Raw genomic sequence first — 24,523 nt, forward strand, 5'->3', positions numbered from 1 at the left:
AAAAGTAATATTCAGGTATTTAATGACTATTACCTTCAGACATAGCCATACTTCAAATAAAAAGGCGTCTCCAAACTCTTAGCGAGATAAAAAACACAGAAAAAACAAGAACTTAGTCTTCTTGTTTCATATGTTTTGACATATCAATATTCACATTGTATATCTACCTAAATTTGTGTGCCTATATACAGTGGGAGTTAAAAGTATGGATACACACTGTTAAGTTTTTGTTGGATAAAGATGGAGGGATGAAACTAGGGATACCTTTCTAGGAACTAGAAGTGAAATTTTTAATCACTGTTACGACTTTTCCCAAAATTGGATTTGGGGGAGGGGGTGGCTCAAAAGTTTTAAATGTAAAGACCCATTAAGTGACACTTCATTTGAAATGTTTTCATAAATGAAGAATAACAGTTGAAACTAGAGCTTTTATCTCAACCCAGTACAAAATGGCAGCTCATTGAAATTAATTAAAAATTAATTAGAGCAAAACATAAACATCCACATTCAGAAGGTGAATAACTTCAACAGAAAACCGCTTTCCTTATAAAAGGTTTTATATTAATTGCCTGCTGCAGGACAGGCCTTCCTTGTCTTATCTTATCAGTTTTGAGGAAGTCCAGTACCATGTTCAGTTTCTGGTTGGAATTAACAAAACTAAGACGTGTTTTTATGATAATTTACGTTGAAATGGAGTGTTTAAGTGAACAAGAGCGTATTATAATCCTGATGATGCGAGGCTACGGAGACCGGGCGAGATCTTATGATGAAGTAAGGAATCTATTTTATGACATTTATCCCAATCGAAACCCTGTATTTAAATCAGGAGTTCAAAAACAATCCCATGTTTCCAGGAATCAGGCAGCGTTAAAGACCGCCCCAAACTTGCTCGACAAAAATCGGCTACGTTTTAAAGTCTGTTGTAGAAGATCCTCATGCCTCAACAAATGGGTTTTTTGGTAAATGGGCAAAGTTGTAACAGTAACTAAAAAGTTCACTTTTACTTCATTTCCTAGAAATGTGTTCCGAGTTCCAATCCCTCCATCTTTATCCATCAAAAACTAAACAGAGTGTATCCATACTTTTAACTCGCACTGTATAGTTCCTCTTTGTAAAGTAAAAGGGCGAAATCTTGGGAGTACAGCCCGCATAGTAGGTAGATGTGGGGATCAACTGCACCAGTTTGTTATTATTTACCGAAACTCAAAGAAATACTTAACTACGTCATTTTGGGGAAGAGGTTACAACCCAAAGAAAAAGCCTGTCATAATCATGTCATACATAGTCTTGAAAACAACATCAATCATTTTTAATTATTAAAATAATAAATGTTATAATAATTCTTTAGTAAATTGTTTACAATTGAATATATGTGTAGAGTTTTAAATATTGCAGTAAATGATTCGAATCAGGCATTGGCTATTTATTGGTATGTGTTTTTAAATATACGCTCCTTTTAGAAACACTATTCTGGTCTATAAGTCTCAAAGCTTTGTAGTGGTGTAGTCGATTTAATTACATGGCCACTCAGTACACAACGACGTTGCATTGTACCTCCGCCTTTACAAACTTTGTGAATTCGGAAATATTAAAGTACTATTGTCTGTAATATGTGGTGGTTATTACCCAAATGAAAACCAAAATATTAATCTCAACCTAGGGTCGTATTAATAGCGATAGGATCAAACTGTTATCGAAAGCAAATAAGGGATTCAGAATCGTTGTAAGCCTTGAAATGTTCGTTAAGTCCTACTTCCGTTACAAAATCAAACGTATAGCACTGAAATATTAAAAACAAATGGTGTTTCAAAATTGTCACCAAATAATAATTATTGTGCACCTGATGAGACAATGAGAATTCCTCCTCACCTAGATTACACTATATTTTTGGTCTTTTGTTGTTCTGATCTCGAAACGATGAAAAGAGTTCGTTTTGCGCTTTTTCGTCGCCGACTTTTACTGGATCTCTTCAGACGAACGTGACTCCAGATTCCAGGAGTCAAGTCTGAGACAGCTTCAGACTCCAGATGCTGCACTAAAAGTCTTTACGCCATTGTTACGTTACGTCTAAAAAATAATCTATGTTTTTATTGCTGTACATACTAATATAGGAGATCTCTTGAATCCTAACATATTCAAATTTTGTATTAAATGTATTTTTGAAAACTCCTCGGCCATTGGATATAACATGGATATTTACAATACTTAACCATATACCGTAGCTAAAATAAACTACACTATTTGGTTTTAATTTTTCATAAAAATATATTAAATTTGTTGTGTTTGGATACTATTCCATATTTATTATTACTATGACCGAAGCAGATGGATTGAAATTTATTTATACAATGGAGTTACAGGTAGCAAAAAGACCATTCCTTTCCACCGACATGGATATCGACACCTCACTAATTTAATGAAGAGAACAAACTAATATACTTATTGTACGTTGTATTTTAGCGCGTTAAAGTTGGAATCCCAATTATTTCAAGGCAACTTATACTATACTTCAATTGATAGTGCATACTCGTAATTACTTGTGAAAATAGATCTGAAATCATTTAAGTTTGGTGGAACTTTTATAAGTTACTATAGAAAGCTGTATACCAGAAAAATATCCAAAGTTGTAAAACCCTCTTCTAAAATAAGATATTTAACAATAACACAGAGCGTTTATGTGGATCTGGGTTCACTAAAACACGATAAAAGTTTCTCTTAACAAGGAGAAGAATTGAAAAGTAAAGATTAATGGTATTATAAACTTTAAAAAATTATGGTATTGTTGAAAATAAACTACTTGCTTAAACAAAGAAATTCGAATACAAGAACACATTTTGAATTATTAATCAAAAAGTAAATGATTACTTTAATTGTATTATTTTAGGGGAAACGTCGAGAAATTCCAATGAACAAGTATGCAGCAAAATGTGGATAGGAGGTCTGGTTGGCCTGTGTGAGGTGTGGAAGGGAAGGTATACAGGTCACTGGGATGTATGTGTGCAAGTTTGGAGTCGGATGGCGCTGATCAATAAAGTTACTTCTGCCGCCTGGAGCAGTGACTTAACTTTACCAATCCGGTGACTTAAAATCGTTACCATAACTATAAATATGGACGTAGCCGCGGAGGTATCTCGTCAAATTTAAATACGCACACTGCGAGCATAGTGTGTATTATAGGTAAATATGTTTTGTACAGTATTTAAATCAGATTAATTTATTATTATTATTATTAGTAGTAGTAGTAGTAGTAGTAAGATATGAATTTATAATAATTTCCAACACAATTTATTGAAAAATTTTTCTAACACAATACACAACACAATATAGGTGGCAGCTTACTATATACCTATTGTATACGAACACCTCTATCTATGAACTCATTCACTTAATATAGAGATCAGCCACTAGAAGGCCCTAAATCGAAATTATTTACACATTTTTTCCACGTCCCTTTTGTCTCTGCCTCTGGTACCACACACTGCTCAGAGGACAGACATAACGCAAAGAATGATAAAGTAGGATGTGGGATAACCCCCGACGGATGTTTTAAAGTTTGCTTTTACATATTTGATTTGTGGAGCACACAAGAACATTATTCCATGATGATACATGGACGGTTTATTCAAAAACAGGTTTTAGAAGCTTAAAAGAACAAAAGTTACGAAATACATAATAATGCTACGGCGTATTTGAAATAAATCACACCCACGTGCTCAGCCCACGATAGCCAGCCGCATGTCGTGAACCCAAAACCAGCGTACGTTTGTCAAACAGTCTCAAAATCAAAAAGTTCTAGATGGCACCCATTCGCATTTTTTAAAAATTTTTATCTGGACTAACCAACAACAAATTCTAAAAAACAAAACGTACCTAAACTATACTTCAATCTAAGAACAATTAATATTCCTTAAGGTTTCTGAATTTCAAAATGAAATAGTTGTATCTCTCCTAATAAGGCATTGTAGAACAAAACGGAATTGGGCGTTGATTTTCAGATAATGTTCAACAACTGTTGTTCCTAACAATTCTTTAATAACTCGTAAAATTTTCAGATGGCTGCAGCACAAAAGTTAGAGAATTGTACGATAGCATACATATTCACAAATATGATTACTTACATCCAATTGCAACCAAATCAAATCCTAATTTTTATAAACCCATGCTACCTTGAAAGGTTCCAAAACGCTCGACATTTTGTGTTAATAGTTGATATCAGTAATTGACGAATTAATATTAAAACTAATATTGTATCTTTAATATGATATTTTGAGATGATAGCAAGGCATGAAATCTATCTCCTGTCCGATTGCGGTATAAGGGATATGTTTCAATGTATTATCCTTATATACAGCCTCACTCAGTATAACTGACTCACTCACTCACTCACTCACTGATATATAGATACAAATTCCAACATACTTCTCGAAGTGCTAGAAACTTGAAATTTGGCATACAGTATACCTTTTGCAATATAACCCGCAAGAAAATGTTTTACTTTTAAACCCCTCAAAAAATACGAGAAATTTCGCGCATTTTTCATTGCTGCAGGCTTTTTTTGTAAGCCCGTTAGCGGGTGTACCGTTGCAGCTAGCTCGGATCTGATGAAAAATCGCTAGTCAGGAATGAAGCGAACTACAAAAAAGGCCCAGTGACTTTTTGTGCTATCTCCTGTGGTTAAGCGGCAAAACGCTGGAATATTTGACATTCCAGAGATTTTTTCGCTTAAAATAATGTATGGGGCCCGATAGCGGTCAAACGGTTGGTCGCAGCTAAAATCTGGTTGACCCATTAAATTATAAAATTACATGATCTACAAAAACAACCTAGTGAATTTTTGCCCTATTTCCACCGTTTGGGCGCAAAACGTGATTATGTGTAATTTTTTTGTCATTTTCATGTGAAAATTTAGTTTTTGGGGTCGGTACCGGCGAAACCGTTGGTCGGGGGTCAAAACAGGCTGATAGCAATATTTAATAAATTACGTGTTCTACAAAAAAGGTCCATTGACATATGGCCCTATCTCCATCGACTAAGTCGCAAAACGTGGTTATGTGCAAAACTTACGTATTATCACGTGAAAATTTACTTTCCGGGCTCGATCCCGGCCAAACCGTCGGTCGTAGCTCAAAATAAGTTTTATATCAAAACTAGGAAATTATGTGATCTATCTTTTGCCCTATCCTCAATTGTTTGGCCGAAAACCCCGATTAAATGGAAATATGTTATAATTTTTACGTGAGAAACTATTTCTGGAGGCGGTAGCAGCCGAACCGTCGGTCGTAACTTAAATATTAAATGTTCAATAACTCAAAAGTAATGAGATCTAAAAAAAGGCCAAGTTTTTTGTCGTATATCCTTGCGTAAGCCCTAAAATTGCTCTTAATGGAAAAATCTTGTTGTAATTTTGATGCTACTATAATTTGTGCAATTCATTCTGGTCCCGAATTATCGTCATTTGGCGGAGCGTTAGCGAAGCGTCAATAGTAGATGGGAACAGAGTAGTTTTTAATTAATTTCATGAAATAGTGGTTCACTGTCAAAACTCTGGCGAGGAGTGATAATCTCCGGAGTTAAATAAACCCCCTGATTAACTTATTATTTTGATAAAAACTAATGTGCGCATATTCTCGTAGCACAGGCATAAAACCCCTTTTGTACGGACTTACTCATATTATACAAAGTCAAACCTACGTCCTGGTGTATCAGAAACTTAAAATTGGGCATAATTCTATATTAGTCCGTGTATCCACTACAATTTGGGACCTGGGGGCGTAGCCCCCAGCGAGCCGAAGGCGAGTTTACTAATATAACATCGCCCACGTTTATAACACGAGTGCTTCATTTGGTAACCGCGTTAAACTGAAGTTGATTAAGTTGAATCACTGATGGCTTGATGAGAGACCTGTTTGTTCCGCGAACAATTTAATTTGATGTGTTAATTGATGTTTGTTAAAGTTTTGTTCTTCTTTCTATTCGAGAAATCAAATTGTTCTACCGATCAAGTTAACTGGTGGAGAGTCAGTGATCAGTATTTGATAGTTTTGTGTGCTTTTTACTCACATTTACCGTAAATGTTTGTTAGAAAGTCAATAAAGTCTTTACCATTTAGAATGACCTTATCATTAAAAATGGTGGTAATATTTTAACAGGACCTTTTCATCATCAGCGTACTAGAACCAGAGATGATTGGTACAGAAAACACTAACCTTACTAAAATGTTTAAACTGAAATTGGTTTTCGAAAATTTTATGGTTCTGAGTATTTGCATCCGACAGGGATTACTCATGTACAATGTTGTCATTGGATTTTTCCTGACATTTTCAGTGGTACAAAACCTCAGTAACACTACGTTTCGAGACCTGCACTCTGATCTCTTCTTCAGGTAAATAACTAACCTAATACATAATTACAACTTAAGTTAAAATAAACAAACCATAGCAGAGCGTTGTGACACGCGGAAGTATTAAGTGCATGTTTTAAAGTTAGTGACATTGATACACAACATGATGGTTGTTATTCCTGACTTACGCATGTCACAACGCTCTGGTTCATTTAGTGCCGGTATATGTTTTTAACTTAAATCCTATCATATCTATTACATCACTGTAATTGTGCATGAAAATTGCTCCAAATTGAATTGAATATTGTGTAAAAAGTTTTGAAAAAACTGTTTAAAAGTCGTGGCCATTTAAAACGCCGATTAAAATCTTTTCAAACTATACAGATAATTAACAATTATTTCAAAAATATTGCATATAGGCGAGAAAATACAAATCATGAACATAATCTATCAATTGTTTGAGAAATGCCAAAGTAATATATATTTTCATTAGTCATGGTAACGTCATCCTGTACATAAGCACGAAACATTTTCATGTACAATCAATGTACATAATACAATTGAAATTTTTGTGTAAACATGTAGTTTCGCTACCATCTTTTGATTGACATTAATGAATAATATTTAAACATTTTGCAATTTTTATTAATTTTGTGCGTCCGTTGACAATTATATTTTACACGATTTTCGAGTATTTAACAGTGACTATATGGAACACCAAAAATTTGAAAACATAGACCGTATTCTTACATGTGTTGTCCAATTCTAATTCATCAGCAGATGTATAAATTTTTATTTAAAATTACGATTACAAAACTAAAACCGTCAATAAGATGATTTAAGTTGAGTAAAATCCGCATTCTGGCAAAAAGACGCTAAACAAAACAATCCTAAACAAAATTATCCAGAACATAACTTCATCCAGAAAATAAAATTATTATAGAAACGGTTTCACAAAATATTTTCCATAATTCAATAAATTTTATGAAACCCTCGTGATTGTATAAAAATGTACCATAGACTCCATCAAGTTAGTTTATATTTTATCTCGAGATTCAAGCGCTACTAATTTGATGACTTCAATACACCTCATCAACCATCTTGGAAAAAAATAATAGTACTGTTGATTTTGATGTGTAACATTCAAAAACAGCCAGTTAATTTGCAATTCTTCTAAAATAGTGAGAACAAAAAAGCTGGTTGCTTTTTGTATACGACAAGATATTATTATTTAACAAGTTTGACAGAAAGGTTTCTCACCAATGCACCTAAAATCTTCTGAAACGCACCTGGAACTCGAAGATATGTTGTGACTTCCTCCACACTTTGCAAGAGGCTGATATAAGTTTAAGAAACTCAAGAACTTGACAGAAGGAAATATTTGAAGCGCCAAAGTTACTCTCAATAACGGAAGTTTCTCGTATTCGCCCACTCTATACTTACCTTGAACTTATTTTAACGTCTTTTGGACTCAATGTACTGAGGAATGACAATTTATATTCTTTCCGATCCAGACAATTAATACTAACCCAGATTTCAAACTAAATCCCAACTTGGTGTTTTGTCAAGCAAATATCCTCTTATTAAATGTAATAAATTAATATAATATAAAGTTGTAATATAACATTTTGAGCTGATTATTAGTTTGAATGTAGTTAAGCTGATTATTTGAGCAAATATAACCATTACAAATAGTTTTAATTTGCCGCTACAACATGACTTAAATCAGTTGCCAATTATAAACTTAATTGGCACTGCTTTTATAAAGTTTTACATTTAATATATTCTAGAAGACTTTTGTAACTTTTAATTTAGCCTTGGTGACAATTATAAGATCTAATAAATTAGCCGTCAGAGAAAACTGCTTTTTCACAAGTAATTAGTTACTTATTAATTATTTTGGAACCTTTGTTAGTACGTATTAATTTGAAGGTTGGTCCAGAGAAGTTGCAGTGTAATGTTTAAATTTATTGAATAAAATGCTATATTTTAAGAAAGAGTGTTTTAGTAGTAACGTATGCACAATAAAATATGACGCAAGGTAATAGATTAAGCAACATTTTAGTGACTGCGACGTGATTGTTCATAGTACATTAATATCGCCGTATCATTACTAGCAAACTGATCTTAACTGAAAATATTTATAAAAACATACAAACTAGTAAAAAAGACAAAATTTTTTCATCTTGTAAAACTTTAAAGGAAACCCTAGAACCTCCAGAACCTAGTCAATTATCGTTACTTAAAGAAACTTTAACTAATTTCAAATTATTTGAATATTTATATGAACAAGTTGAAATCTTTATATTACATGAAGGAAATGAGGAAAGTTGTGAAGATGAATATATAGAAAGTCAAGCATTCCCACTACGGTGTGTGTGGAAAACTCGGTTGCTCCACCGTGATTAGCGATCGTGTCAGTAACATCGTAGTGCACTCAATTGTGCACATGTTGAGACAATGACAATGCCAGTTCACCGATTTTGAATCAATGTAAATTGTTCGATTTTGAGCTTCTTCGTTGTCGACTTTTTTCGATCTCTTCTGAAGAACATGGTTCAAGATTCCAGAGGTTAAATCTGTAACAGCATCATATTCCAGAAGCTGCATTAAGAGCAAGGTGAACTGTAGCTAAACTGAACATTCATAATAACACGTTCACTGCCACACGACCTTGTACCGACTTAAGCACAGCGTGATAGAGGTAGTTAGCGTCTGCCGCAGTCAAAGTGTTAAGTCAAGTATAAGACAAATTGGACGGAGTTATATTTATTATAATAAATTAACAACCAAACAAACTCTTTCGATTTTTTATACGTGGTTGAGTTAAACACCCACTTCCGGTGAAATCGCATGAGCTGGTAGAGCTCGTAATATTGCGTATTGTATCAGTTGTAAAATGTAATGTACTATGTAACCACTGATTAAATAAGCCAGTTCTTGCCACTTTACTTTTAACGATTAAAGCTATTAGTTCTTATGTTTGCACGTGCTTAAGCATTCTGATGAAGCAGTTAATGAACATCTTGGCTTAAAGCTAATTAGTTCATAACTATTTTAAGCGGATTGTTGGTGTCAAGCGTTCATGGTGTTAAGTTTCGTAGCAGAAAGATTTTGTAGTCATTTCGCGGTCATCAGAAGCCATGGAGTTATTAATAAAATTATTGTTGGTACTTTGAGATGTCAAGGATGTGAAAAGTTTAACCTATTAAAATTATACTTTCTAAATCAGGTTGTGTCAGTTAAAAAGGTTAGTCTGCGATATTCATCACATGGGCTGTTTCTTGCTCAAAGTGTCAGTACATGCCTGGAATCTGCTGAAGAGACTCAATCCATAAATTCAACTGAGTTTAATAGACTATAAAAACTGTTCTTCGTCTTAAGAATGGAGGTTGAGAGCAAAAAATGAATAGTGATGGCAAGGGCTGGCTTCGAAGTCAATGGCGGTAGTAAACGGGTTTTTGAAAACGAAGAAAAATACAGTGACTGCTTGTAATTTGAGACAAAAAGATTGAGTCATTAACCTAGGGACGCCAAGTGCATTTTCGTGACAAAAGTCAAGATAGTAAACACTGTTGAAATACACACAAGATGACAACAATTCAGAAAAGAGACATTTTAGCTAAGAAGAGGTGCTGTTTTACGTATCTCAAGGAGACACAGATAAAGATATTTCAGATAATTATCAAAATGTCTTGTTTGTGATAGAAAACGTCAAACAGTAACGTGCTCTCATTAACAAATGACAAAGAAAGGAATGAACGGCCTAGTTCCAAATCAAAGCACACGGAGTATATGGACAAGACAATTGAGAAAAGCGCCAGTTTAACAAGTTAAAACCCTATGAAGCAAGTTTTATTTTAACATTAATGGCTAACCTGTCTTTAAATGGGACGAATTGGAATGTTGGAGATCTACGACAGTGGATCAGAACGTTACAAAATTTACTTAGCTCATAAAGTTACTGAGGGCGATTTCGATCACCGAGTCCAAATTGAGGTAATCATGTACAATACCGCTTATTTTAATCGCTACTTTTTGAAAAAGTGAAATTGGTTACAAATGGCAATAACTTTTACATTACCTCCTATTTATCCCATTCAACGTACTCTTATCCCCTCTCATAACACCGATACATTCGTATTTTACATGGTTGAATGACGTTCTTTTCTCACGATTTGGTTAGTTCTTTGGATGTTTCCTTCGGTAGTTGAAGTGAAAACGCGACCGGAATTCTCATAATCTTTCAACTTTTCTCGGCCTTCACTAAACTGTTTGTGCTATTCAGAAACACGCATAGTGGAGTCACCAAACACTTTATCGTTTTAAAAATTTAACCAAAAACATAATCACAACACACTGCTCAATCTTTACACTGATAATTTTCCCGGAAAACGATTTTCACTCGAAGTAAATTAAACGACAGTTGTGACCAGACTGCTGGACTGAGCGATGTTATTTTGATATCCACGGCCTTATCAGTAGGTGAGGAGATAACCAGTACCCTGTTTATCCGCTTATCAGCTCACCAGTTGCAACCTGACGATTGTCTAGTTTTCAAATACCCGCACTTCCTACAGCATTAAATAACATTGTTTTCATAGACTTTCAGCAGAAATCCATCCAACTTACCACTTCAAGATTTCACAACAGGTTAGCATATTGTTAAACCGTCGATGGGGAGCAGTTTGAGCATCTGTTATGAAAACACTAAGCCGGATGAACTTTAATTTTACAAATATTTTCATTTACAAAGATTATTTTTATAAAAAAAAAATCATTAAAACTAGTACAAATGTCAACTTAGTTCATAGCTTGTTTTGTTTAACAATTTTAGCCATAGTAATATGTTAAATTTGGATTAGTTACCATTTTGTACTAAGACCTCTAAGTTTCACTATTAGTTTTCTTTCAAAAAGACCTTGGAAACTATCCGTAACTTGATGTGGGTTTAGATTTACAATATTTAAGTTGGGCCCAGAATTTTGTATTTTAGGGAAAGGGACAATCTTGTGATACTAATCGAAAATTGCAGATTTGAACTATACAAAGTTATAGAGTTTGGTTTCTCTAGGTGTGGTTGTTAAAAAGTTAAAAATGGAATTCATACTTTTTATTCAACCTGTATATCCCTTAAAAATACAACTAACTCTATAGTGTGATGGTTCGGAGGGAAAACCTTGTAAAATAGATAATCAAGAAAGTAATTGTATAGTGAAAAATAGTAACAGAGAATAAAGAGTAAAGAATGAAGAAAAGAACAAGTTTGTAAAAAGTAAGTAGAAGTGTAAAAGACAGAAGTAGAGGCAGAATAATTAAACTCCCAACTAAAGTAATGAACTGTCAACTGTGACCTCTGATAGAAAAGATTTAGTTCGCAAATAATAAGTTGCATTATTGATTTTACCTTGTTGCAATGATAAAGAATATCTATCAGAAAGGGTATAATTATGGCTATTGTAAGTTACTCTGGTTTTAGTATTATTTGTTCCATGGTTGAGTTTGCCTCTTTATTTATATGTCATATATTTGATAAAATGTACAGTTAAAAGTATATATTTACTAACACTTTAATTTTCTTATCTCGATATTTTCTTACTATATGCTCAACATTGGTTACAGAAAAGGTTGAAATAATTAATCAAACAAATGGTTTTGCTGTCTTAAAACAAATGTTACACAAAAGAGTTGATTAAATTTTGCAGGCTCTTTCAATTAATAATATTTGTTTGATATAATGCTACTTTAGAAAGCAAAATAGGACTTTTTTGTAAGTTTAGAGACTAGTGGGGCCCGGATAAATTGTCGAAATAAGAATATGCCTATATGTTAACCTGGGACCCTAAGAATGTTTCAGTAAATTTTAGGTATAATCAGTTGAATACTTTACGTGTAACAAACTGACTTTTGCATTTATAACAAAATTCAGATTGTGAATTCTTTGCTATTGTGTATTTCAAATTTTAAGGTTTGAGCAGAAGTTGTAAATAGTGACATTTGATATAATATTGAATAAAATTTGATATATTAAGAAAAAGTGTTTTACCAGCAACCTATGAAGAAAAGATTGACGTAAATATAAGGTTAGTGTGAGTAACAATAAGCTTCGTTTGCAATCACATCTAACGTTGAGGAAAATACAATTTCAAAATCCTACGTTTCCTCCCTCTATGGGCGAATCGTTTATTAGTTCAAAATATTACGTTTATTTGTGTATCGCTTAAAACCGGTAAGGGTTTAATTCGATTTATATTTACACAATCTTTTAGAATATTTTGTTGTTAATTATCTTTTTAAACATTTTTGTCGAGCAGGTAGTTTTCATACATCAACTTGTCCTGTTTCTGCTACAGTTTAAGAACCGAGAAGAGGAATGTTCCGTAAGAAATAAATCGATCTTCAGCCATAAATAATAAATACCTTCAGGCAACGAGATTGAAGACTGAAAGTCACCAATTTCAGTCAAATTCTAAAATGGTTGGCTAACGCTCAGGTTTAGTTAAGCTTTTACTAAAACATCAGTAAAGATCGGTACGCACTTCTTGATTTTTTTAGTCACGTCACATTAATTTGTAATAGATTTTCTAGACATTTACAATAAAGTAAAACGTTATTATTTGCCTCATAATTTAGAGATTTGAGGTAACCTTCATCACTCTATCTTCCTAATGTCTCAATTTTAAAAATAAGCACCAAGGTTCGGAACAAATTTACAAAAATAATTTGTTCAAAATCACAAATAATAAAATAGGTCAACAATAACTTTGAGTCGATAAATCCAATAACCAAGAGATAAAAGTTAGTTTTGAAGTAGTAAAACCCCTTCAGAAACAACGATGTTTAGATACGCAACTCTGGACATTTAAAAGTATTCATAAATAATTTCTCCTAAGACTTACTGGTTAAACATCCATCAAGCGGAAATATATGATTAAAGTAACAATATTTGTATAAAGGTACAGATGAATCAAGTGTATGTTGTTAAGATAACAAGGAGATAATACGCTGAACATTAAACATTCAAAAGTTAAGGTGCAGTAGCAAAGCATCTTTACCATTAACGAGATTTGGGTAGTCTACACAACTCTTAACAGTTCGGTTGCACTCAAGTACACTTTTAACTAAAAGGATTTGTGGTGGCGATAGTTAATGTTTCCTTCACTTAGTGTTACCGTGGCATACTCGCGTGTTTAATACTGAGTAATTCTTGTCATAGTTGCGTTCCCATTATATTATACATAACAAACGATCATAGGGTTGTTATATCGTTATTTACTTGAAAACTACAACCACGAGGTCCCGAAATTTACCGGTAAATTGCATGGTTGTGTAAATAAAAATCTTATACTTAACATTAAAAAAAGCATATACTGTACATAAAAGGTCGAAGGAAAACAGAACACTCAAACAAAAAATGCACTTGACGACGGTGACTAGCGGATTAACGAGAGAATTTCAGCCTTCAGTTATACATTACACAGAGTGTCCCGTAACCATCTGGTATACCACGTTATTGCTCAGGTCAAGACAAACATATTTCACCATATGAACATGGGTCTCCGATTCTTAGTTTCCCATCTGTCTGTCTGTATGTGTTTTTATAAAAATTCAATATCTTAAAAAGTTATAAATTAAATTAAACCAAATTTGAATCAAATGTAATGATAACAAGGCCAGTTACTGAAAAAAACATGAAATTGTCCTTAGTATTTTCAAAATGGCGGCCATTAAAACTTTTAAACTTTGAATATATTAAAAATCTGAATTTTTATCAACCATTGCAATAATAACAGTTTTTAGAATATTTTACCACTAATCTAATGACACCAAAATTATTTAAATCGAATAATAAATAACCGATTTATAGCAGATTTTCTGTGACAAAACATTGCCCACTTTTATTTTATGACTGTAGATGTAGTGAGGTCGATTTTGTTTTGTTTTATAACTACGTCATGTAATAATATTATTACAAAAACTCAAAGTTTATATTCTTATAATTTGAAAGTAAATTTAATGTTATACTTATTATTGAGGGAAACAGGATTTTTCCGGACATTTGCCATCGTTCAGTGAAACAAGAAAACAGTAACACTACGTTTCGAGATCTGCAATCTGATCTCTTCTTCAGGTAAAGAACTAACCTAATACATAATTACAAACTAGGTTAAAATAAACAAATCTTACTAAAGCGTTGTGGCACGCCTAAGTCAGGAATCACAACCTACATGTTGTTTCACTGAACGATGGCAAATGTCCGGAAAAATCCTGTTTCCTTCACAGTCCTTCCATCGTCAAAAATAACCTTCAAACAAAGAATTGATTCTCGGTACGGACCCGGAACCAGTAAACAAATCAAAGACCTTGAGAGCTTGCATCTTAATTGAAGAAGAGATCAGATTGCAGATCTCGAAACGTAGTGTTACTGTTTTCTTGTTTCACTGAACGATGGCAAATGTCCGGAAAATCCTGTTTCCTTCACAATCCTTCCATCGTCTAAAATAACCTTCAAACAAAGAATTGATTCTCGGTACGGACCCGGAACCAGTAAACAAATCAAAGACCTTGAGAGCTTGCATCTTAATGAAGAAGAGATCAGATTGCAGATCTCGAAACGTAGTGTTACTGTTTTCTTGTTTCACTGAACGATGGCAAATGTCCGGAAAAATCCTGTTTCCTTCACAATCCTTCCATCGTCAAAAATAACCTTCAAACAAACAAAGTGCAAAAGTCGATAATGGTGTTTGTACTGAGTGGAAACATAAAATAGTAATCAGAGAATAATCAATTTATTGAACTTAGTCTTAGGGATACGTAGTACTAAATTTTATCAATGCTTTTTTTGTTATACGCCTATAAAAAGAAATGGTGAGGAGTCATTTTCACTTTAGTTTCTCATGGATTGAGGAGACATTCTTTGTGCATCTAACTGATACACATAGACTGAGAAGAAAGCGTTCTGTGTATCAAATTCCATAGAAAACCAGTGGCAACCGATACAATTTAGTGGCAACCGATAAAATTTGACAAATATTGAGAGTGAGTTATTGAAGAAGGTAAACTATATGCATTCCGTTTAAAATATTTTATCTATTGGTAAAGTAGTTTTTGATATTTACCATTATTAAGTACAGGAATAATTGCGTTCTGTGTTCACGGTGAGATGTGAACATTCATGTCATACTGCAAGTTCACAACCATTAATTTTTTTCGTGTTAATAACCATACTACGTAACAAGTAGTTTTTGCAAACTATTGTTAGACACGTCATCCACATACATTAAATTAACATAGTGAGAATATATATATGTGTGTGTAGGCCTATGTTGCCTTGAGGCACTACGTATAGAGTTCTGCCTTGTTGCAATGGAAGATTGAGAACTTGTCCATGGATTTGTATATACCGCTGTAATGAATTCGGGTTATGTTCAAGTAATATATAATGTTTTCTGTATTATATAGAATATAGCGTTTAATATAACTATTCCAATTAGGTATCTATATCCTCAGAATGAAAAAATGAACTGTTTTTAACACAGCATTGCACTATTTGTATTGCATATTACATCAAATGATAGTTTTAAACCGTTTAACAGAGAAGGATGTAAATAAAATTGCGTATAACACTGAGGAAACAAAGGCCATGACAGCCAGTGATAAATGCTTTGTCAACACTCGATGTTGGTAATCCGGACAATATGTTCACAGTAAGATACACTTGACTACATTGTTTGAGAACTCTATTGTCTCCTCTGAATCTGCGCCCGCATTGAGAGACCTACGCACTCAGAAGGTTACGAATGACTGCTATAGATGAAGAGAGCCTTTTTGTTCATTCACTTACGAACATGAACCAGAGGGGTTGTTCATACATTACCAGAAGTGCATGAACACAGATCGACTCCGTTGTTAGTGATGAGGTGTTTCGAATAAGTTTGTTCTATGTTTGTTGTCATGAATGTTTTGAACTACTTTTAACAAATTGGTACTTTTAATATATAGTAAACATATATTTTATCATGATTGAAAAGAACTGTATTCATGGTAGAACGTTAAAACATAATTCAATATTTAATCATCCCTCATCATTACATATAATGTATAAATAACGATTGAATTTCTCTCGTTAATCTGTTAGTCTCCGTTACCAAGTGCATTTCGGTTTGAATATCCCATTTCATTCGTCCTTTGATGTATTTTTTTTACATTTAGGATAACATATTTATTTACACAACTGGGAATTTACCGGTAAATTTCGGAACCTCATGGTTGTAGTTTTCAAGTAAATAAAGACATAACAACCCTATGATTGTTTGTTATGAATAATATGATGGGAACGCAACTATGAGAAGAATTACTCAGTATTAAACACGCGAGTATGCCACGGTAACACTAAGTGAAGGAAACATTAACTATCGCCACCACAAATCCTTTTAGTTAAAAGTGTACTTGAGTGCAACCGAACTGTTAAGAGTTGTGTACGCAAATCTCGTTAATGGTAAAGATGCTTTGCTACTGCACCTTAACTTTTGAATGTTTGAATGTTCAGCGTATTACCTCCTTGTTATCTTAAAAACATACACTTCATTCATCATCTATAAATTCATAAAAATATTGTTACTTAATAATATTTTCGCTTCATGGATATTTAACCAATAAGTCTTAGGAAGAATTATTTATGAATATTTTAAAAATGTAAATAAAGGCAACGATAATTCACAAAATTAACATTTTTATTCGTACTAAATCGCATTACTCTTATGTAAGATTTAATATTCTGTTATTATTTAATTGGTTTTTTAGAGCACTTTTAATAAAAATTGCATGGCTAATTTTAAATTGACATACATTTATCACACTTTCTTCGGGTAAATTAAGGGTAAGGGTTTAATGTAACTTACAATTTTTATTTCGATGCCACGTCGATAATAGGTGTTTTAAGTAAAAGAGGTAGTTTTGTTGAATAGTTATAATACTGTACGGTATCGAGTGGCCTAAATACTTTGATTTATTATACTTAATATCTATTCAAATAGATCTTAAAATATTCGAATAGTTGAATAAATGGTAAAATATTCGAATGGGTATTTCAATTACAAAGTGCATACGAATGTCCCATGATTCATTTGAGCTCTTAAAGTGAATTGATGGTTAAACTGTATATCAGATGTTTAAAAATATAAAATTTATTTAGGACAAATCACTGGACGTAAAAATATAAATAAACTTGTACTTATCCCCCTCTACAAATAAAATATGGGAAATGTGGTAAAATAGTTTCAAACTACACGAAAATGCAGTTTACACTGAAGGTGTTGTACAGTGAACAACAGAAGTTCGAATCTCAAAATTTTCAAAATGCACAAATGGTTGGCGCCCAACGTGGTTTTACAACACTGAAAACAATTTTGGTTATTGACAAAAAATGTGGAAAATTACCATCGGACAACGTTCGGGCGATTTCAATTGCCGCGGAAACTTCATATGCATAAAAAAAGATTTAACTGGAAAAAGGTCGATCGATAAACTGATAGCGTTGTATTATCGTATCTGAAACAGTCGGCATCGTTACAGTGGCGATTAGATTGCTCCATACCAATTGGATATTGAGGCTACCTCGATAACTGGAATCGTTGCTATCTTAAACTCCGATACTTACTTGAATCAGAATCGATTAGAATCCAAACTGTCGGGATCTGCGGGAAATATCTTGATTTGGAAACCATTGTTTGTACTAATGTTATACTGACGGGTTTGAAATGTAATGGACTATTAATTTCCATTTCATTTCAAACCCGTCAGTATAACATTAGTACAAACAATGGTTTCCAAATCAAGATATTTCCCGCAGATTCCGACAGTTTGGATTCTAATCGATTCTGATTCAAGTAAGTATCGGAGTTTAAGATAGCAACGATATTAATCATAAAATTCAATTTTTAATTAGAGATGGGTTAGGTGTGCAAGTGATTGATAGAGATTGTCACCTTCTTTAAACACCGATTGTGGTATGTAATGTAGGATTCAAATGTGACATGGCTTTCAGAAAGCGTACTAATGTCGTTTCTAAATCTCGCCTCATATAACTGTAGACACGGTTACATCAGTGACTCGTTTAAGAATATAACTTTTTGAAATTAATACCGCATTCGAGTAATAATGCGATCGTAGAATTCGCAACTAAGTAAGCTCTTTATCGAGAGGTAACGCATCACGCGGCAACCTTTTTGTTCTAGTAGTGTTTCCAGAGTACTATACCGAACCGCGTTAAAATTCATTAGTGCGTGTGAAATGATCCATAAACAAAAAACGATAAATTTCGTAGACAGTTTGTTATCAATGACCGAATAGACAAGCTGAATTAAGTCAGGACCTCCCTCTTATTTTTTTTTTAGTTTATATGAGGAGATATCCTTTGGGTAATAGTACAAATTGGAAAGAAAGTTAAATTTGATCATTTTGAACATTTTAGTCTCCCCCAAAAATGCGAAATTTTGGGGGCAACTCAAATATTCCAAATGTTCAACCCACCCAAGTGACTCCTTAATTTGAAGAGCATAAACAAACTTAATGAATGGTGATTGCTTTCTAATTCCCATCCAAAATTATAGGTCGTTAAAACTTTAAAGAAGTCTTTACAGTAGCCTAACATTTACAAAACACCAGTATGAAAAGTTGAATATTTAAGAAACTGGTTTTTGAGGCCTGCAACCAAATGCCCCTTCAGACTTTTCATAACGTGAGAAAGGAGCTACCCCTACGCTTGTTTCGCTGCCAAATAGTACGAAAACTTCAGTTTGAACATTTTATTTGGCTTGTCAACATGGTGAGATAACAAAAATATTGTTCTGATAACACTGAATAATATTTTGGATGCGGAAGAGATAGCGATCTCTGGTTTCTACAAGTCTTTAAGTTTCTTTATGCTCTTAAACATGAGGGATCACTTGAGAGGAGTTTAAATTTGAAAATGTTTAGTTGCCCTCAAAATCCCACATTTTTGGGAGACATAAAATTACTAAATGAAACTTTCTTTCGACATTGCACCACTACCCAATAAATATCTCATTACATAAAGCCTAGAAAAAATTAGAGGGGGGATCCTTAATTTTTATTCACCCTGCATGTTTAGAATAAAGAAAAGCCATCTTTTTAAAGCCGGTTTTATTACATCAGGATTTTTATACGAATGTAATTTCCATTACATTTACAGACAAATTAAGGGGATTCGAAATGTTATTAGGTTAAAAAATGTGCATGACGCGCTGCTGCATTAAAAACAGTGGCCACCGTTCTGTAAAATTGTACAACGGCTTTTAAAAGTGAAACCGATTTATCTATGGCATCATGCTCTTTTAAAAGATGTAAAATTCATTATTTTATACTCAACATCCTACAAGTTTCCAAAAGGGCAATCCGATTTTGGGGGAACCGCCCTTTCTCCGAAATCCAGACTCTGGCTCAACACTTGAAAAGTAGGAATAGTGCGCCCACCACTCAGGAAGCATGAAAGACGCTGCAGAAGTAGTTGTCACTCAGATGTATGTCTGTTTACCATCAACGGCAGCATCCCTACGTCAACATACGTTCTCTGCAACGATCATAGGGCCACTGTCAAGTAATTCACGAACACTGGATAAGGGCAGAGTGAAGAAATGTCGCTTCTGGGTATCGATTGTACTGCTCTGGTATAAAGGGTGCTGTCCCATCTTTAATACGGATAATCGGCAGAGGAAAGGATATTGAAAAAATGTTTACCTGGCATTTCGGATCGCACATCTAATTTATAAATATACATGTTCACTACCATGTTTAATTTGTTAGGTTTGGGCACCAGTGAATTTTTATGTATTCAAAAACTTTCCTTAATTACCCAATTAATTATACAAAACGTAACGAACTAATTGTTGTAAATATTTTCTATTTTTTATCGGTTTTGAAATAGCCTCCTTTATAAGTTGTGAAATTAAAAGAACTTAAAAACGACATAACTAAAACAAAGAATAGTTTACAAAACTATTTACACCAAAAGTGTTGAATCTATATACTTGATATTTAAGGAATACATAAATAAATTACTCTGATGCTGCTTTATGCACAGTGACTAATTGCTTGCTTTATTTAAGCGTTCTTGCATGGCGAACATAGTGCAGATTCCTGAGCTTGTACTGTTCCTGCAACAATATCCGGGTTCAGCATTTTTGTGACCAGTGGCTTTGTTATAAAAAGTTATTGTTTTTAATATTGAGAAGCTTTAAGTAGATTTACTCTTTTTAAGCAATATTCAGTTTTCGCAATGCAAAAAGTTCCCATTTTCAAATAGATTAACGAAATGCAAAATAATGTTGATGCGTTATTTCAATATAATATCACTCACAAGTGAAGGTAAGTCTTAAAACTCAAAGTACTTGCAATAATACATTGTCTAGTTTTTTATTACTACTATTCGATTTCATTAATTCAGGAAATATAGTACAGTTGTGACTAGCAGATAAACTAAGACGAAATTAAAAAGTAATTGTAAGTTAATACCTACATTAGAGATATAATTCTAAAATGTACGAGCCCAAAGCGTTTGTAACAACGTGTAAAAACCAACCAGGAATGAATCCTTGTAGTGAAAAACAATCAATCTTCAATTGAAGTTTAAAAGTTAAACTTATACATATGGACTCTTGACAAGAAAAACATTATTCTGAATTAATTGCTTGGTGAAGTATTAATACTTAATCTAATATTATGTGCGAAGAACCATCTTTACAGCTCGTGTAGTGTATTTTTATACAAGCAGATTATATTTTTAATATTAGGTAAATAGGTATACAAGGTTATACGCAAATTTAAAGTTCAAGTTCAAAATGTTTAACCCTTCGTTAAAACCCCACTTGTCGATACTGGACCTAAAAACATACTTTTCTAGCATCGATACATGTGGCAATCTTTATTGTAAGTATATAAGTAAAGTTCTTCAATCTTTAATATAATCATAGGTATTATCTGTAGGTACACTTCTTAAGGGGTTAGCGTACCTCAATAATTAAATGAAATATTGACATAGAAATGTAGGTTTCTTTCCCCTTAAAATTATACACACACACACACATACATATATATATATATATATATATATATATATATATATATATATTCAATCATTTCTGTAAATGGAACATAGTATACAATTTGTTCCGTAAAATATACTGCAATACTGAATAAAGGTAGTTATCTTAAAAAATGTTTGTATTCCTTTTACAAAAGTTTTGCTTTTTTAAATATATAGTGTACGTTTTCTCAGAACTGTTCAAGCTAGGGCTTTAAATCGTTACGAGCCTTTTATTAAAATAGAGGTAGCCTGTTGTCTCCTTTATGATAGTTGACCTTGGTTTTGGTAATTAAAGCAATAAGAAGTTATTTTTGGTGTTTTAAAAATAATTTTCTTATAGAATAAATGTTTTTTGGTGGGGAACAACTAAAACCGTAAACTGTATGTGTCGTGACTTCTGAGAAAAGATACATAAACTTAGCCTTATCTCACATTGGCAAGATACAAAGTTCTGCAAACCCACTTAACATTGTCTTGTCTTTTTCATTTTTGGTTTATTTATGGGAAATCCATATACGTAGCCAGCAAGGTGACTTTTTTCTTGGTCCGTAACCACAACAGGCTATTAGGGTAATTTTAATTTAATATTTCAAGTAAAAATAAGAATGGTGACATGAAATTAAAATATCCCTTCTGGCTCATTCGGAAGAAAGGTAGATTTCACATGAGGTTCATCTCGAAATGTCAAACTGAAAATGCATTATTAGTTTAGATGTTTGATTCGCCCAACACAGATGGTACAATAGTAGCGTGAGGGTTCAACTTGGCGGTAAATTCTTGTCGCTTATTACTAAAGTAAGAACCTTAGCTGTCATAGTTGACAATGACCTTACATTTTCTGATCCTTCGCCCACGCAATTCAGTGAGCTTATAGACAGACTGAAAGGCCTGTAAAGATTTAGAAACTTGTTGCCAGAATCCATCAAGTTACAGATCATGCAGTCACTGGTTCTTTCAGTGTTCTATTATTGCTATAACGCTTATGGCAACAGCATATCGATGGAGGACACCAATAGAATTTAGAGAATAGAAAACACAACATTACGCTATGTTTACAATTTGAAATATTTTAGAAACGTGTCCTCTTATCGGCTTTGTACTAATATGATTCAAATGGAAACGCTGAGCGGGGTATTGACCAACTGCATGATGCATAAAATTTTAGAGTACTTGTGCGAGAGGCTGCGATTCCAGAATGAGGTCTCCCAGCGTAGAGCCCACCATGAGAAACAGCTTCACTTCCGAAAAGTGAGACTGGAGGTGGGCAGAAGCTTCTCTTATTTCGATTCCATCATGAATAATGACCTCCCCGAAATTTATGGAATCTTTCCAGTTTAGAATTTAACAGCCATCTAAAAGATTTGTACCTGACTAGCAGGATTATTTATTTTTTTTATTAGTTATAAATATGATGTTTGACATTGGGTTTTTCTGTAAACCAGAAATATGTCTGCGAAACGCTCGCATTAAAGACATTTTTATTTATTTTCCATCATTTGACTTTTTAACAGGTGTCAACAAATAAGGAACCTATGATATTTTCAAGATGATTTTTCCAAAGAATGAAACTGGAGGATTGAATATTAACGAAATTATGACATATATAATTATACCAAGTACACAATATGAGCTAATGGGAAGAAGTCGAGGCTCTGTGCGTCTTGTGATTAAAATGCTTTTCTGGCAAGTGAGGGACCGGGTTCGAATCCCTGTTGGCCAGTACTTTTGTTTCATCTTTCTCTATTGAAACTGAAATGTTATATACACATATCTTTCATTCTCAAGCGTGTTCCGGAAGCATTTTTATCTCCTGAAAACTATTATATCATGCTATAAAAATAAAATGTATTATCTGGATTACTTATCTAACAACAATACACGTAATTTTATGCATAGAAGACTACCAAACTCATGAGTAATACACTTATAATAATACTCTAAATATTATACTTAATTGTAAGGTTCTTACATGCTAAAATACGTTACTAGCTGTAGTTCAGAGCATCAATCTCACCCTTTTTTCTACAATTTTTTAATAATTTTATTTATCTTACTGTCAACCAACATTACATTCAAACATAACAGGATATTGTTCCACTGTTCAGTAAAATTTAGCTTAAGGGTGAATTTTTATTTTTTTCAAGTGAATGAATAAAATTGAATGTTTGTTTTATTTTATTTTTATGTCGTACTCATGAACAGTATACGCAGAGTGGAAATACATTTTTAAACGCTTGTATATAAAATTATGTGGCCAGAAATATTTTTTAAAATTACAAATTTTTAAATAGTTGCTCTAAAAACTTGTTATCAACATTTTATATTGTTTTATGATACTGTACTAAAATTTAAATAATTCAACATTTCTTGAATTCATAAGTAAATAATTGTGAAATAAAGTATGAAACATGAAGAGCGTTGGTTCAGACCAGATGTCCACCGCTCGTGGTGGTGAGCCACTCACCTGTCCAGTTGACGCCACCACCGCAAGTCTGCTACTGAGCCTGCCGCTGTTCAGCCCTCCGTAGTGTACACGCCGGGCTCCCACGCCGCCCTGCCACTCTCCACCCGCCACCCGCCACCCACCACCCGCCACCCACCGACCACCACCCTCCACCCGCCGGCCAACGGCCGCTACAGCGCAGATCCGACCCCCTCGGCGCGTATCGACCACTCCCGGCAACATCTCCCTTTTTGTATTATGGAGTTTCAATTACTTCGCTTGAATGGCGCATTATATCCGGATGTACGTACGGGTCAATAATATTTGGTCTGACTGCCGAGGAGGGGGCCGGGTCCGCCATTCATGCCCTGGACTTTGGTGTCCCTATAACACGTTTCATTCAAGCCTCCCACCACCCCCACCGCGGACTTCGTTCGTTTCCCGAATCGTAATATAAATTCCCTGACGTCAACAAGATTTACTCCCTCATAAGGCGTATTCAAAACCCTTTCAGATGATTCTACACGATTGTTCTCTCAATCAAAATAAAAAATCGTATATTTCAGAGAAGAAGGGAATTTCTAATCCGGCACAGTACGGTTTATAAACGTGCTTTTGTGAGACAGTCCTATGTAAT

The 24,523-nt window shown here is 33.6% G+C and overlaps 1 protein-coding gene across 1 annotated transcript in view; it reads right to left on the reverse strand.

Moving 5' to 3' along the window:
- The window catches only part of LOC124369652, a 63,373-nt gene extending 39,244 nt beyond the window's left edge, over positions 1-24,129 (reverse strand). Inside the window, exon 1 of the mRNA XM_046827704.1 lies at positions 23,908-24,129. Coding sequence (XP_046683660.1) covers positions 23,908-24,129 — 222 coding nt within the window. The remainder of the gene's footprint in view (positions 1-23,907) is intronic.
- Positions 24,130-24,523: the final 394 nt, after the last annotated feature.

This window comes from Homalodisca vitripennis, chromosome X, assembly GCF_021130785.1.
Source record: "Homalodisca vitripennis isolate AUS2020 chromosome X, UT_GWSS_2.1, whole genome shotgun sequence".
In the NCBI taxonomy this organism is placed as follows: domain Eukaryota; kingdom Metazoa; phylum Arthropoda; class Insecta; order Hemiptera; family Cicadellidae; genus Homalodisca; species Homalodisca vitripennis.